The sequence below is a fragment of the Coregonus lavaretus genome, assembly GCF_964263955.1.
Source record: "Coregonus lavaretus genome assembly, chromosome: 8".
Taxonomy (NCBI): Eukaryota; Metazoa; Chordata; class Actinopteri; order Salmoniformes; family Salmonidae; genus Coregonus; species Coregonus lavaretus.
The window spans coordinates 44,271,383-44,287,062 of record NC_139995.1 but is presented as its reverse complement, the minus strand read 5'-3'; the positions used below and the strand labels follow the sequence as shown (position 1 = coordinate 44,287,062).

At 42.9% G+C, this 15,680-nt stretch overlaps 1 protein-coding gene across 2 annotated transcripts; it reads left to right on the top strand.

Annotated features, from left to right (window-relative positions):
• The first annotated feature begins 6,907 nt into the window (after nt 1-6,907).
• LOC311133760 (NCK-interacting protein with SH3 domain-like) lies at nt 6,908-15,572 on the top strand. Of its 2 annotated transcripts, none has more exons than XM_084167315.1 (13): nt 6,908-7,277; nt 8,473-8,585; nt 9,010-9,187; nt 9,314-9,389; nt 9,556-10,106; nt 10,376-10,546; nt 10,826-10,912; nt 11,142-11,280; nt 11,449-11,529; nt 11,688-11,816; nt 12,146-12,235; nt 12,362-12,534; nt 12,753-15,572. In XM_084167315.1, the coding sequence occupies exons 1-13, from the start codon at nt 7,107-7,109 to the stop codon at nt 12,969-12,971; spliced, it is 2,178 nt and encodes a 725-aa protein (XP_084023441.1). In that variant the 5' UTR covers nt 6,908-7,106; the 3' UTR covers nt 12,972-15,572. The 2 variants fall into 2 exon arrangements, with proteins under 2 accessions (XP_084023441.1, XP_084023442.1); XM_084167316.1 differs by having other exon boundaries at nt 7,028-7,277; nt 9,559-10,106.
• The last annotated feature ends 108 nt before the right edge of the window (nt 15,573-15,680 follow it).

The following is a 15,680-nucleotide window of genomic DNA, read 5'->3' as shown; positions in this document are numbered from 1 at the left end:
CATTCCACATGGGGTCCAGTACGGAAATGTATCCACTCACTACTGTAAGTCGCTCTGGATAAGAGTGTCTGCTAAATGATTAAAATTAAAAAATGTAAGTGTATATTTTGCATTTGTGAAATTATTTTGATGTGTTATGAAAGTAAATGGCTTTATGTTCTAGAACCGTATCGCAATTGAGAATCGATTGACGTTTAGATGGATAACTTGGCTGTTTTGGCTGCCAGAGCAAATCTACCTCTGAAAATAACATATAAAGTCCTTTGACCTTAAGGAATAATGGTAGGCTCCTTAAGATTACACCTTGGGCTAGTCCAGTGCTTCTCAATTATTTTCTGTTACGCCCCCCCCTAGGAAGAAGTAAACATTTCGCGCCCCCCAACTCTCCGCCGCGACTATAAATAGTATAATTTATCTATACAATTGTTATAAGTACACCTCTGCATAACATTGTATCCTTATTAACATTAAAGAAAACAAAAAAATTAAAAATAAAGTAATATAGATCAACTTACAACAAAGAATAACTGTATTAACATTGTTTTTAGTCTGTAACAGAAAATACTTAAAGTTCATCAATTTGCCTGAAATAAAATAAAAAATTCAAACCTTATTTAAACTGTAAACATTTTTTGACCATTTGATACTGAAAAACAAAATTAAATATAATCAATAAATAATAATACATTCAAATTGATCAGCAACATTAACTCAGGAGCACAATATATGAAACACTTTGACCTATAAAACAAAAATGAATAAAACAATTTGTGCTGATTTTTTTATAAAAATGAGGAAGTCAGGATTAATGGCTACAATGAGCACATTTTGCAGTGCACAGCTTTTCGAAGCGGGGTTTGAAGCATTACATTTACATTTTACATTTTAGTCATTTAGCAGACGCTCTTATCCAGAGCGACTTACAGTTAGTGGGTGCATACATTTTCATACTGGCCCCCCGTGGGAAACGAACCCACAACCCTGACGTTGCAAGCGCCATGCTCTACCAACTGAGCTACACAGGGCCAAGCATGATACTGCAACTCTCAGCTCCTGCTCAATGTTTAGCTGGGACCAGTGGCGGCTCCTGAAAAAATTCTCAGGAGGGGCAATTTTTCTGATGATTTAGGTGACCTACACACATTTAAAAAAAGATATGTCCAGCAACAACATGAAGACAGGGGCAGCATATAAGTCAATACCAGAAGCATTTATTGACTGATCTCAAAAGTGTTGGCTTACCAGGGTTGGTGGAGCCCTCAGTTTCATCTTTGCCTCGCAAAGCTAACTCAAACACTCCGCAAAACTTCACACACTGGATTAGCCGGCTGAGGATGTGGCGGTTCTTGCTAATGTCGTAGTAAATATATTTGTTATAGTGAATATGGAATATGATATGTTGAGTAAAATGTTGTGCTAAGATCTATTTAGGTCAGGAGCTGGTTATAAGTTCTGTTCCTATCCAATAACAATGGACAAAAGGGTCCTATCTTGTCAGCCTTGTCAGCAGGTGGCCAAGGACAACACCCACGCCATAGGCCTCTCAGTTCTTCCAACTCACGAGTTCTTGCTCTGAGGACACACACACACACAAACACACACACACACACATCATCACTGTTAAACACACACACACACACACACACACATCATCACTGTTAAACACACACACACACACACACACACAAAAATCCCCTCTCTTAGGCTGAACATTTGAAGACAGAGAACCCGACTCAGAGCCAATGCAACAGTGACAGTAGCCTGCAGGGGACCTCGCCCAACTCATCAGGACCAATCAGAAGATCAGAACTACTAGATTGAACCTACTTCATTTATTGCATAAAATGTCTGCACACAATGTTTCGGGGCTCTCTTCAGATAATAATAATAATAATAATAATAATAATAATATGCCATTTAGCAGACGCTTTTATCCAAAGCGACTTACAGTCATGCGTGCATACATTTTTGTGTATGGGTGGTCCCGGGGATCGAACCCACTACCTTGGCGTTACAAGCACCATGCTCTACCAGCTGAGCTACAGAAAGTGGATACTCATGGATGCGCATTGCAATTGTAAAATGTCAACACAATTGGAGACACCACGTCATTTTTGGAGACATGTTATTGACAGTAAACTATTGTAGATGCGACTGCTAACTAACTAAAACATTTTAGCTGGCTAGCTAATCATCTTAGCTAAATGTGGGGCAAACAATTCAGTTATTTACCGTTAATTTGAGGGATTGGGGTGAAAGAAATCGAGTTACATAGTGATACTTTACGATATACTGTATTGACAATATCGCAATATTTTAGCGCTAGTTGGCTGTACCTGCACCAAAACACCATTATTGTTCCTTCATAGCTTGTTCTCAATCTTTTCACATTGGGAGCCAATTTGTTTTCAGCACTTTTATTTCCATGACTGATCAAAACTCGTTCTCATGGCTTTCTGATCCCTCTGCAACAGACATATGGTGCGCAATAAAATCACAGTATCGAATCGCAATACGTATAGAATCATGAGACTCGCAATGCTGATGCATATATCTTATCGTGAGGTTCCTGGCAATTCCCAGCCCAAGTTCATTTGCCACAACAAATCTCTTCGCTAGCAAACGCGATGTCTTCTCCAAAACGGCAATGTGTCTCCAGCAATGTTTACTTTTTTGACGTTCTATGGCATCTCCACTTTCCAAGCATATATGACCACATGTAATATTTTGGTAAGTGATGCAAATAGTGAACTATGTAGGGCCAGGATGTAAAATATATGTAGCTGCAGCAATTTCTCTTATCTGATATGGTAAGTAATGGGGCTTAATTTATAGCTCCCTAAGAGTTTGACGAACGGGTCCGTGAACGCGATTCCAGATATATTTACCTCTGAATAAACTGCCTTTATTACACCATATCCACATCCAGTAAAGTTGTGATTATCAACACTAACCTCATCGTTGTGGCGGCGGACAGCTAGCCTGTATCCCTCGTCATCCAGTTGAGTGAGTGGCAATGTCTTTTTTCGTTCGTACCAATTTTTGGAAAATCCTCGGGTGTAGGACTTTCCGCCTTTAGTAGAAACCTGTTGAATTATTAAATTTGGTCTGGGAGGTCCTAATTGTTTCGTTGCCAATTTATCTTCATTTGTTCGCCGACAAAAAGGAACTTCTTTCAAACAATCCACTCTTTTCTCAGTTACGTTCATGGTTACGTAACGTATGACGAAAGCGCGTAAGTGCAAGCCCACAGACACCCATTGAGATTGTATTGAAGGCTCTGAAATTTGAAAAAAATAGATTTTACATGGGAGTCTATGACAGAAGTTCTGGGCGATTTTCAATCTGACTGAAATCGCCCCAAAAGGGGGTGGAGCCATTTGAAGCACGACTTTAGCCTGATTCGACATTTAGTGGCAGTGTGGCACTGTGGCAGATCAGACGTATAGATTACAACACTGATAACTACTGTTGCCGTGATATAATTGATTAGAAAAAAAATCCCTTCCTTTTCCCGTTTGGCAGTGCGTCGCCCATATCGCCCTATTGAACAGGCCGTCCCTGGCTGGGACCTGTACTTGGTCTTCAGTGCAGCAACAGCAGAGAAGCCAATCTCACAAAGATAAGATGTTGCAAAAGGAAGAAGAATGCCCATGGCCCTCTGCCCTAAGAGTGGATACTGCCTCTCTACACTCAGCCAAAATTCACTCAGTGTCTGTGATGTGAACCTCAGTCTCAATGTGGAGTCAGACGTCATATCAATGAACTGGTCCTCCTCTGCAGAGCTGAAACCAGTTGGAGCTGGTGCATTGAAAGGATCTCTCACCCAGTCATATTGGGAACTGTTTTCAGGGAAGTACTTTTTAAAGAATCCCATCAGTGATGAAATATGCTCCTTAATATATGGAATCACTGAGGTGGCATCATAGTCAGTAGTGTCAACAAATTCATTCAGGTTCTCGAATGAATCAGTATTTCCTTCATTAAGTCGCCTGTCCCACATTGCAAGCGTTCGAGTGAAAGAGCTGATCTTTTCTGTGACCTGAGGTGTTTATCTTTCCCTTGAAGCTGTAGATTTAGTTCATTTAGCTTTCCAAATATGTCACTCAGGTAGGTCAGTTTTGCCAGGAAGTTCTCATCACTAAATTTTTCTGCGAGGTCATACTTGTGCTCCTGCTCCGAAAAAATTATTATCTGCTCTGAGCTCAAAAACTCGGGACAAGACTTTTCCTCGTGACAGCCACCTTGCTTCACTGTGAAACAGCACAGCTTGATGTTCAGCTCCCATCTCCTCACAGATAGCAGAGAATACTCTTGTTTTTAGTGGTCTGGTGATTGGGGTGTATCAGCGTGATTGGGGTGTAATGTCTTTAAGTGACGCCTTAATTTATTTGGCTTCATGCTGTCCGCTGCCAACATTTTTAGACACAGTAAACATACCGGTCTTTCCTCGTCTCCCACCGTAGTCGCAGTGAAGCCAAGCGCTACATACGCTTCGTCATATTTCCTTGTCTTAGCTTTCGGGAGACTTACGTTTGTCTCATCTCAGTCTCTCTCCGCCTTTCTTTTCATCCCTGTTAAATATTTTTCCATGGTGTCTCTTAAGGGTTTGTTATCTGCACTTCATATCTCCTGCTCTGTGCTGTGTGCTCTTGTTCCGTGCAAAAAAAAACTACTCCCTGCGGCAAAAAAAAAGCATGTTCCCCGGGGTCACACGCGCCCCCCCCCTGGCATCGCTCCGAGCCCCCCCAGGGGGGCGCGCCCCACTATTTGAGAAGGACTGGGCTAGTCCGACCCCAGTGCAGCTGTAAGCAAGCATACGGTTGGAATCTACTCTGGCTAGGATGACAGGATGATGTGGGATAGGGACATCAGACCTGTATACAGGGCTCAACTGTAAAAGGTTGATCTCAGCATGACTCCCTGTCAAATTAAAGGTTAAATAAATAATAAAGATGTCTAAAATGGGTTGACTTTGAATTTTGGTCAGACTATATTAAATGGGGCTCTCACATGTAGCAAGACATAATAACCATAGATCTGGCATTGGCAATAGCCTTGTCTGGCTGGAATATCTCTCAAGTAGCTTCTCCTATTTGCTAGCTAGCTTCCAGATGGCATAGATGTCAGGTTGTGCAGCTAAAGTTAGTTAGTTAGAACTAAACCACAGTGTCGTTTCTGAACAGTCAGTGCTGGACCTTGTGAACGCAGGGGATGTGAAGATCTCTGGAGAAACAGTCACGCACACATCGCGACAGCCATGTTGTTGACAGTTACTTACCTAATGCCGGTGGGAACTGATTTTGTGTAGCACAAAGTGTGATACTTCCGTTTGGGTACTTCCGGTTATTTTATTACGTAAATACATTGTAGCAATCAGTGATTAATTGTATCAATAGCTAGGTTTCCATCCAATTGGCGACAGATTTTCATGTGAACATTCTCAAATCCGCATAAAGAAAACATGGGCATTTTCCCTCTAGTGGTTTGTTTCCACCAAACTGATTTTTCGCGCAAGTTTTCATGTACCTAATAAAATCTCAAGATTAATGTGTTTCCATCGCATTTTCAACTCTACCGATAGTTTTGTCACAAAAACTGTTGCGTTAAATAGCAAATGTGCTTACTCTGGTCTTGACACATGCGCTCTAGCCAACATCTCGCAGATACAGTGCGGGTAGCCAAATCTACATGATGAGATTATTATGGATAAATGCGACAATATTTGTATTTGTCAAACGGCAGTCCAGCATCGATCATCATGTCACCAGAATAAGACCCTCGATATTTATTGGAAAGGAGCATCAAGCTCATAGCGTGTACTTTCAAGACCCTGTGAAGTTAATCATAATTTACTTCATCTGTAGCCTAATAAACTGTATAGTTTGCCGAGTCATAGTGGGAGGACCACACCGGTCGCGTGACTCCCAAATTTGCTTCGATATTATGGTTATTATATCAGTATTTGCGCATAAAGGCGTTTCCAACGCCATTTCTCGCATAATACATTTTACTGACACAAAAAAATCTCACCATGTCCAATGAACTAATTATCTGTTGGCATTTATAAAATTGTACCGAAACTCCGTTTCCATCACAGCTGTCCTGATTTTTTTAAAAATACAATATTACTTTACTGGCATGAAAACTGTGGATGGAAACGTGGTTAAGGCAGAATTTTGGAGGATGATAATTTGCATGTGGTAAAATTAAGCAATAAGGCCCGAGGAAGTTTGGTGCTACATGGTCAACCCGACTTCTGCAATGACCATGCAGCATTTACACCGATATGGCCTCTGCAGAAGTCAGGGCATTCATACTTCTTGCGCTTCACAGAGCTGTTGTAGAGGAAGTTGTCAAGGAAGTCAGTTTCTGTTTATACAGGACCGACTATCCTCACCTACCGTCAACCAATCATGTCAATGCGGAGCTATGGAGCCCTCCACATTGTTACACAATTTGAGAGACGAACAGCGATGCGGTATGGAGCTCAAGGTAAGGAGCTCAATTTGGCCTCTGCGTGCCTCTGGGGGCTCGCAATTGCGTCCCACCATCCATACGGCGCCTCCGAACACATTTTCGGATCAAGCATAAATTGGCTCTTAGCTGTGGTATATTGGCCATATACCACAAACCCCCAATACATAATAAAGCACATAAAAAGTATCTAGTTCTATTAATCTGGAAATAGTTTCCAATGATGGACATAATTATGGCCCTATATCTGATACACATGTGAAGCAAGCTTGCATTAAGAGTTGTCTATATATATATTGGATTTATATCGCAAACAAAACTGCAAGAAAAAGATTGGACAAGAACAAGCAGCTCTGCCATTGATTAATTCGCCTGAATACCAAAGGAGAGTGCCCGCCCGTGTGTTGTTCTGCGTGCGTGCGCGCCCCCTACTGTGGGACAAGCAAGAGTCGCAAGTTGGATTACATTGTAAATAGAAAGCAGGAGAATCATTCGCCCATGTCGTAAATATACATTTCAAATTACCTTAGACTGAGTACATGTAATAATTAGCTAATTGTGTATTTGCTGAAACAGTCATATCGGTGTTTTTGAGGAATTACAAGGGATTTAAAGCAGAATAAATAGCTATGTATCGGTCTCTGTATGCCTTCCGATCTGCGGAGCCCAACTCGCTCCACTTCGGGGCGGGTGAGAGCTTTCTGATCCTGGAACGCAGCAACAAACACTGGTGGCTCGGCTCGCGCTGCAGTTCGGGCGAAACCGGCTACGTTCCCGCTTCTTACATCGAAAGGATTCAGGTAGGTTTAACCATGGTTTCTTAACATAACTTTATTGATTAGTGAAAGTGGAACGTGGATTTTGACAAGTAGGTCTTCCACGCTAGCTTGTTAGCATGATAAAAGAGAGTGGACCACAGTCAGTCAGAGAATGTAACGATCGGGGAGAGGTCCAATTGCTGCGTTGCATTCCAATAGACCTGATTTAAGCTACTTTTGTGACTTTCTTTCACGTGACAGTCCTCGGTGAACGGGAGACATGCTAGATAGAGACTGAGAACATTTTGCTCTGCTGCATTGCCTGTGTCCTTTGCTCAGTTTTTTCTATAGGCTTTTCGCTGCATATTAACAGTATTTTCCATATGCAACATGACACTGTTATATGTGGACGTTTACATGTAAACTAAAATATGTTTCCAGAATAAACCCAAATGGTCTAATCAGAGAGGCATGGCAAATTCGCAATGCCAGCTGGGTCTGTACCGCAGGGGTAGTTGGGACATAAGCCAAAAATGCATTAACAAATGTGGCGACGCATCTGTTATTTGTGTGTCACGCGTCTAAAATCTCGTGACTGATGATGAGATTAGAGTAAATACAGTACGTACATAGGATACATTGCTTTTAATCAGATAACACCAATAAAAACTGTAATCTAATCTAATTTCTTATGCTTTCTATGGGGAGAGCTCAATTAGAAGAGCTATGCATAGTTTGTGACAACTCAGGCCTTTCAGATCAATGCCCGCATCCCATATTCCATACAGCTACACAGCTGGATTCTCCAATGCACTTTTATTTGTGTCAATGAGTTCTCAGTGTGAACTGCATGAGTGTGTTTTGCTGAAATTGTGTATTGTGTATCTGATTTTGTGAAATGAAACCACGCTGAAGCAGAGCGATATTCAGTCAGTGTGGATTCCACACTGTGCAGCAGGATTTGCTGTCTGACTGTGTCCTTGCCTAGGCCATGTAGGTGAGGTCAGGCTAGGTGTCTGCCTGTATCTGGACTGCGTTGGTTGGCGTGTTACTGTTCAGAGGGTTTGATTTTGGTTGGATAACCATGCTGTCCTAGTTTTTTCTGCCTGGAGTCCCATTTTGCCCTCCAGACAAATGTTTTGTTTGTTTTTGTTTCCTTGTTTCAAAATAATTAATGCTGATATTGAATATTTAACTCTCTCTCTCTCTCTCTGCCCTCCTTTTCTCTCTGCCCCAGGCTCCAGAGCAGGATGAGGTTTTACAGTCTATCGACAGGGCCATCGAAGGGATCCATAACATGGCCATGAAGAACGGGGGCAAATACAACCTGGAGCAGCGAGACATGCTACAGTGAGTGCAACATGAATACACACACAGTCACATACTGATGTGTAGAATCCTCATGCAGCAGTTCCCTGATTGGTGCTGATTCCTGATCATCATAGGGTGGCAGGTAGCCTAGTGGTTAGAGCGAATACCCGAGCCGACAAGGTGAAAAATATGCCGATGCGCCCTTGAGCAAGGCACTTAACCCTAATTTGCTCCAGGGGTGCCGTAATACTATGGCTGACCCTGTAAAACAACACATTTCACTGCACCTATCTGGTGTATGTGACAATAAATACAAATAAATAAACCTGCATGGTTTCTCTCTGATCAGTTATCTTCATAGGCTGCATCTGAAATGACCCCCTATTCATTACATAGTAAGATGTAGTAAGATTAAATTACATTTCAGACATAGCCATTGACTCTCTCTTTGCGTCTGGAACAGGAAGTTGATCCATCACAGGAAGGAGACCCTGTCAAGGCGAAGTCCAACTCCATCCGGTCCTAAGCAGGGCCTGCCCTCCTCTACCAGCGAACTGTCCCTCAGCCACACCCCGCAACCACCCAATGGGATCAGCCGCACAATGTCAGAGAGTACCGACAATGTGCAGGGGCTTTACCAGGTATTGGATAGAGACTTGCATTCGTACGCACCTGAAGAAGAATACATGATAGTCCATTTTTTGAGAAGGCTGAGACATATAACTGATATCCTGATATTTACTCTGATTTAATGTTATCTCTTGCAGGTGCCTCCTCAGCCCCGTCGTGCAGCACCCATAACTCCACCCCCTCCTGAGAAACTAAGAGCCAGCCGACGCCCAGGTGACTCTCACCATCACCATGGAGACACACATCTTCTTTCCACACACACACTCACATATTCTCACACACACACACACACACACTACTCATGCCATCTACTGCAACTTCTACACTGACTCTATTCTCTCTCGCTCCTCCTTATTCTTCCTCATTCTCTCTTTCTCAGCAGAGTCATCCATTCCTCCTCCTCCTGGCCTCGCCCCTGCTGCAGGGACTGGCCTGTCCCCCTCTGTCAGCTCCGCCTCCCTGGACTCTGGTTCCTCCCACTCCGTGGTGTCCTCTGATGTCAGCCTTCCAAGCGTTGCCAGCACCCCGCCCCCAGTGCCAAGCCGTGTGAAGCCCCCGCCCCCTCCTCCAGACGACCTACCTCCCTCTGACCCCTCTCCCCAGCCAGCTCCCTCAAAGAAGGGCCCCACACCCCAACCTCAACCTCAGCCCACTCCCCCACCACAGCCCAGCACAGAGGACCAATCAGAAACCGACTGGCCTCTTGCCCCGCCCTCTGTCGCTGAAAGCCCCCCCGGCAGCCCCACTCACTCAGAGCCTGTCCCCGGGACAACAGGGGCAGAGCTTATTGAGCTGGTGAGGAGGAACACGGGCCTGAGTTACGATCTGTCTCGTGTAGCGGTGGGTGTGGTCGTGGGTCACCTGCAGACAACCTTACCTCAAGCCTCATCTGCCTTAGAGAAAGTCCTCCTCTCATTGGTAGAGAGCAAGGTCAGTTACATAACCGTCTAGTAGCAACTTACTTGCTCCAATACACAGTATTTCATGTTAGAAGTGTGTTATAACCTCAACCTTTAGAAAGTGAAGTTGTTATACGTGCACATTATACTTGTACATAACAGGAAAGTCTGCAAATTAAAATGCTCTTTATACTAACTATAACAGTGACAACGTTTCAATCCGATGTGGATCTTCGTCAGGTCAAACAGATTCCATTTGCACATAACATACCCCATAATAACCCCAATCTCTTCCTGTAGGATCAGAGTTCGGTGTTGCCACAAGGACAAGTGTGTCACGATGAACAGCGCCTGGAGGTCATCTTAGGCGACCTTGCCCGTCACGTTGACGACTCTCAACAGCGCAGCTGGGCCCTTCACGAAGACCACTCTCTCATCGCATGTTACTTGGAGGAGCTGCTGAAGATACTGGTGAGATACGTGCACTCAGGGACAGTTGACTCAGGACTGGCATCTGGGTTGTATTCACTAGACGCCAAACAGAAGAAAACGGACCGAAACGGGAAGGGACTGCCTGAATGTGTCCAATAAGAAACGCTTGTCTTCCTTTTTAGTTGCAAAATGTTTTGCTACGGTGTGCACTAATGAATACAACCCTGGACAAAGAGATTCCTTGATAGATGTGATAGTATTACCACTGAGACCTTTGGTAACTGTTGAATCTAAGGAAGAGGGTGTTTGTGTCCCCAGACGGATGCAGATCCAGAGGTGTGTAAGAAGATGTGCAGGGTCAACCACTCGGAGCCAGTGCTGTCACTAGTGACCTATTACCAGATGGTAAGATATTCTACATGTCACTCACTACCAGATCCTTAACTCTGTGTTACCCTGTCATACTGTTTCCCACCCAAGAGGGCCACAATGTAAAAAAGCCTTCAGACTTATTTTTAAATATGTTGTTTGTGGTATGAATTAACTTAATTATCATAGATGAGTGATGTTTCACCGGCGTGTTGGAAACGCATAGTTGCATAGTAACGGTGTTACTTCCTTTGTCACTGTGCAGGAACACAGAGTGTCTCTACGCCTGCTGTTGCTCAAGGTGTTTGGGGCGATGTGTAGCCTGGACTCTACCCTCATCTCCACCCTCCTCAACTCCATCCTGCCCATGGAGCTGGCCAGAGACCTGCAGACAGACACACAGGGTGAGGAGGCCTCCTCTATCACTTCCTTTTCTCTCTCTCTCTCTTTTTTCTCTCTCACTGTGACCTTTGTCTCCTTCCTCATGTCTTTCTGTTTCAGTCTATTTTATTTAGCATCCCTTTATATCTTTTTCATGAATGTTTGTGTGTCTGTGTTTTATCTCTCCCCAGAACATCAGAAGATGTGTTACACAGCCTTGGTCCTGACTATGATCTTCTCTATGGGGGAGCAGGTGCCCTATCACCACTATGGTATGAGCAACATTAAATAGGACCACTATATTGCTTTAGAATCCTTACAAATTGCCATCACATTATCGATCAATATGTTCAAACTCAAAGGTGAAAATGTAACTCTCTCTATCTCTTTATTTTTCTCTCTCTCTCTCTGTTTATCTCTCCCTCCACAGAGCACTTAAATGCTAGTTTTGTTCAGTTCCTGCTAGATGTGGTTGAGGACGGTCTTCCCTCTGACCCCACAGAACAGCTCCCTGACCTCTGTGTCAACCTCATCCTGGCCTTTAACCTGCACCTCATAGGTGAGAGGACACAGGCTTTAGACAGAGCAAACACCTTTTATTTTACAGGGGTACTTCACTGCTCTTATTCATGATCTGCAGCTCCATACCAGTTCGACGTGAAAACAGTGATTTTCTATGTCCTGTATTTAATCAATATGAGGTTAAAAATTGGTGAAGGGGAATGTTCCCTATTGACTGCTTTATGTATTATGGCAAAGGGGACCCAAGCGTTCTTTTGAGAGTTTTAAATGACTTTTACTTTGTGTGTTTTACCTATGAGGTGTGGTATTTGTGGTAGTGTAAAGTGTATGTTGTTTCAAGGTTTGAATATTCTTTCTCTCTTTCAGTGCCCAGCAGCAACGTGATAATGCAGACTGTGGTCAAGAAGAACGTGAAGATCTTCTCTGAGAAAATAGTGCTTCTACTAAACAGAGGAGGCGAGACACACCTTTGTTTACATGGGTTTTATTCAATACAATACAGTTTGAATCCATTCTCAGTCCTTTTTCACTTTCCTCTCTCTGTCTACATACTCTTACTTGTTATTTCTCTCCTCTCTCCAGATGACCCTGTGTGTGTCTTTAAACATGCTCCCCCTGCCCCACATTCAGTACTTAAGTTCCTGCAGGATGTCTTTGCCAGCCGAGACTCTTCAGACATCTTCTACCGCACGGATATGATGGTGATGATAGACATCGCTGTTCGATGCATCTCTGACCTCTCACCTGGGGACAAGGTGACACTGATATGCACGCACACACACACACACACACACACCTCTTCCCATTGGCCAGACAGCCTGGGACCTAAGCATGGCTGAGTCTTATGTTTGGCTTGATAAATGCATCCTCAAAAGGAAAGTGAACGTGAACTGTATAATGACTGTGCTTGCTAATGGCCTCACATTCTCTTCATCTCTTTCTCTCTCTCTCTCTCTCGTTTCCCTCCCTCCAGTTGAGGATGGAGTACCTCTCCCTCATGCACTCCATCATGCGCTCCACAGACTACCTGGAGCACCGGCACCGCCTCTCCGACCTGCAGGGCGCACTGCAAAGAATTCTGGGAGAAGAGGACGACTCAGGAGTGGACGAGGGCGGGGCCACAGCCAAACAGATGGATAAGCTAATAGTGCAGGAGATCTACAAGGAATTCCCTCAGATCAGCGAGAGCTAGGAGGACTGAATATGAATATGACAGTGGTGATATGCACTCATCCAGTAGTCTGCTCCTTTATACTGAGGGATGGTACTGTGGAACTTCCTAGGATTAAGAAAGGACTGTAGTCAGCTACTTAGTTTCTGAGATAACATACTGTTACACTTGACTTGAACCCTCCATCATAAGGGCTATACAACACTTTTACAATCATGAGATAAGAGATGTCATTAACACCAGCTGTCATGGCTGTTTATTACATCTGTTATGTAATGATTATGACAATGTTATGTAGCGGTTATGTAGGCCTTATGAGTCCTAGGGCTGGCACAAATATCCTACATTCATGTAACCGACAAATTATGGACAATAACCGTGAACTTAAAAAAATAACCGTCATAATCGTTTTAATGCATTCATTTAAGGAGAAGGGGCGATTCAACTTCATATTTTTGTAGATATAGTTCACCTAATAGCAGTTTTTAATTTTTACATGGAGTGGGTAAAGTTGGTAATCCTTTTACGAGCAGAACGTAATGGCCGGAAGGAGAAGCTTTATTTCCAGAAGTTCCAAGCAGTCAAAACCATTCGTTTTTTTAACAGGAATGTCACCAAAGCTGTGTTGTATTCATTAGGTATGTCGTAGCTTATTTTCAAAAATGCTTTATGATTCGTTACAAGCTCAAAACATTTTTCAACAAAAATTACAAATATGACAATAACCGTGGACATTTGCATGGCAATTAATCGTTACCTAAAAGTACATAATCGTCACAACCTTACTTATGACGGAGGGTTCTTGATTGTGTTACCCAGCAACACTCCCTTGTGCTCCAAATGTGATCCCTTGTACTGAGGGGCCAGACTACAGTGTTTTACGTAGGGCCTTGTAACCCTGGTACTAGTGTACTGTATTCTGTAGATCAGTGGTTCTCAACCCTGGTCCTCTCCTAGGGACCCCAAGGGTTGCACATTTTAGTTTTTGCCCTAGCACTACACAGCTGATTCAAGTGATCAACTCATCATCAAGGTTTGATTATTTTAATCAGGTGTGTAGTACTAAGGAAAAAACTAAAATATGCACTATTTTGGTCCCCAGGACCAGGATTGAGAACCACTGCTGTAGATGACTTCTTTCTTTGTCTATCCATATGTCTTTATCACTCATTCTTATTCGTCACCACATGGCATGGCCTCACAGTATGTTACTAAGACAGTTCAATGAAATGAAAAGACAAATAGGCTAATACACTGACAACAAAACATTCTGGGCTGGTTTCCTGAACACGGATTAAGCCTGGACTAAAAAGAATGCTCAGTGGAGAATCTCCATTGACTAGGCTTAATCTGTGTCTGGAAAACCAACCCTCTCTCAACAAGACATTCTAGGCTTTGAGGTTAGTTTAAAACTCACTATTTATTGCAATGGCAATGCTGCTACGTGGTGAGCCTCACTTTACTTAATATCTATGGCTGTGATTGTCTGACTGAGCACTATTTGTTACCTTGCTTTCTGCCCTACACTTGATCTACAGTAACCTCCTCTTTAGGCATGGCTAACCTATGACATGCTCTAAATTCTTCCCAACCAGACCGCTCCTACTCTGCTCTGCTGCTTGTGCTGTAGATGGAACGTAACAGTACTGTAATAACAAGGCCGTACCAAGTAACAACAAGCTGTAACACGTCGCTTCTACATACTAAGCCTTGACTAACTTCCTATATGGCTATGGCTCTGTGAAAGGGAATGGTGTTTCCACTGGTAGTTATTTATTAGTACGAAATAATAAGGGATTGATATGTTTCGATTGTTCAGTATTACTTCAACTGCAGTCTGGGGTTAACTAAGTGATTTGTCACCAAACGCGATTGATTGCTTTTCCTTGATCATTTTGGTACGAAATCTATCTATCAGTTATCAGTACCGTCCTTAAGATGGCACTCCACTCTGCCCCCTATTATATAATTCAACCCCTTACTATAGTACCCCTGAGAATCACTACAAGACACAAAGGGCATCTTCTTAGTTTCCACAAGTTTTGCACGACACACACATCCAGTTTTTTCACATTGCAACTCTCACTCTCTTAGTGACTTCTAAGTCACTGTCTCCCACTCTATCAAAGCTTTTTCTCCCTTGTATCATAGGTTATTTTTACACGGCTCTGTTAGAGCAAATAGGGGAAGCGTTTCTGTGGCAAAATGTTCTAATGGCCATCATGATACACATATACTGTACCGTTTAACACACACTTAAAAGGAAGTGTTTACTTATTTAAAAATGGGATATAGCAGAGTGTACTCTGTGACATATGTGTTTTTATTATCCTGTGTTCATGCATAAAGCTATGCATGTGTGTGAGTGTCTACATACGGTTTGTGTATATTTTTGTAAGTGTGAGCAGGTGTATGTGTATGGTTTCCTGTTGTTTTGTCATTGTCCCTGTATGTTTGCACCACCTTTGCCCCTTAAAGCCACTACTGTGTTATAGTAATAAAACCAATTGAACTATTTCCCCAATTAAATATATTTGAAATGGTTGTTCAGAGAGAGGCGATGGTAAGAAAGTGTATTTTCTTAATGTTTACAATCAACTAATAAACAAACATCTCAATGAATGGTGGTCCAGTTTTGTTTGTGTGTGTGTGTGCTGTACTTGTTTTGGATTTAAATAAAACAAGATTTGTTTTAGGGAGGGGCATCCTTAGCAATACCAAGTATTTGAA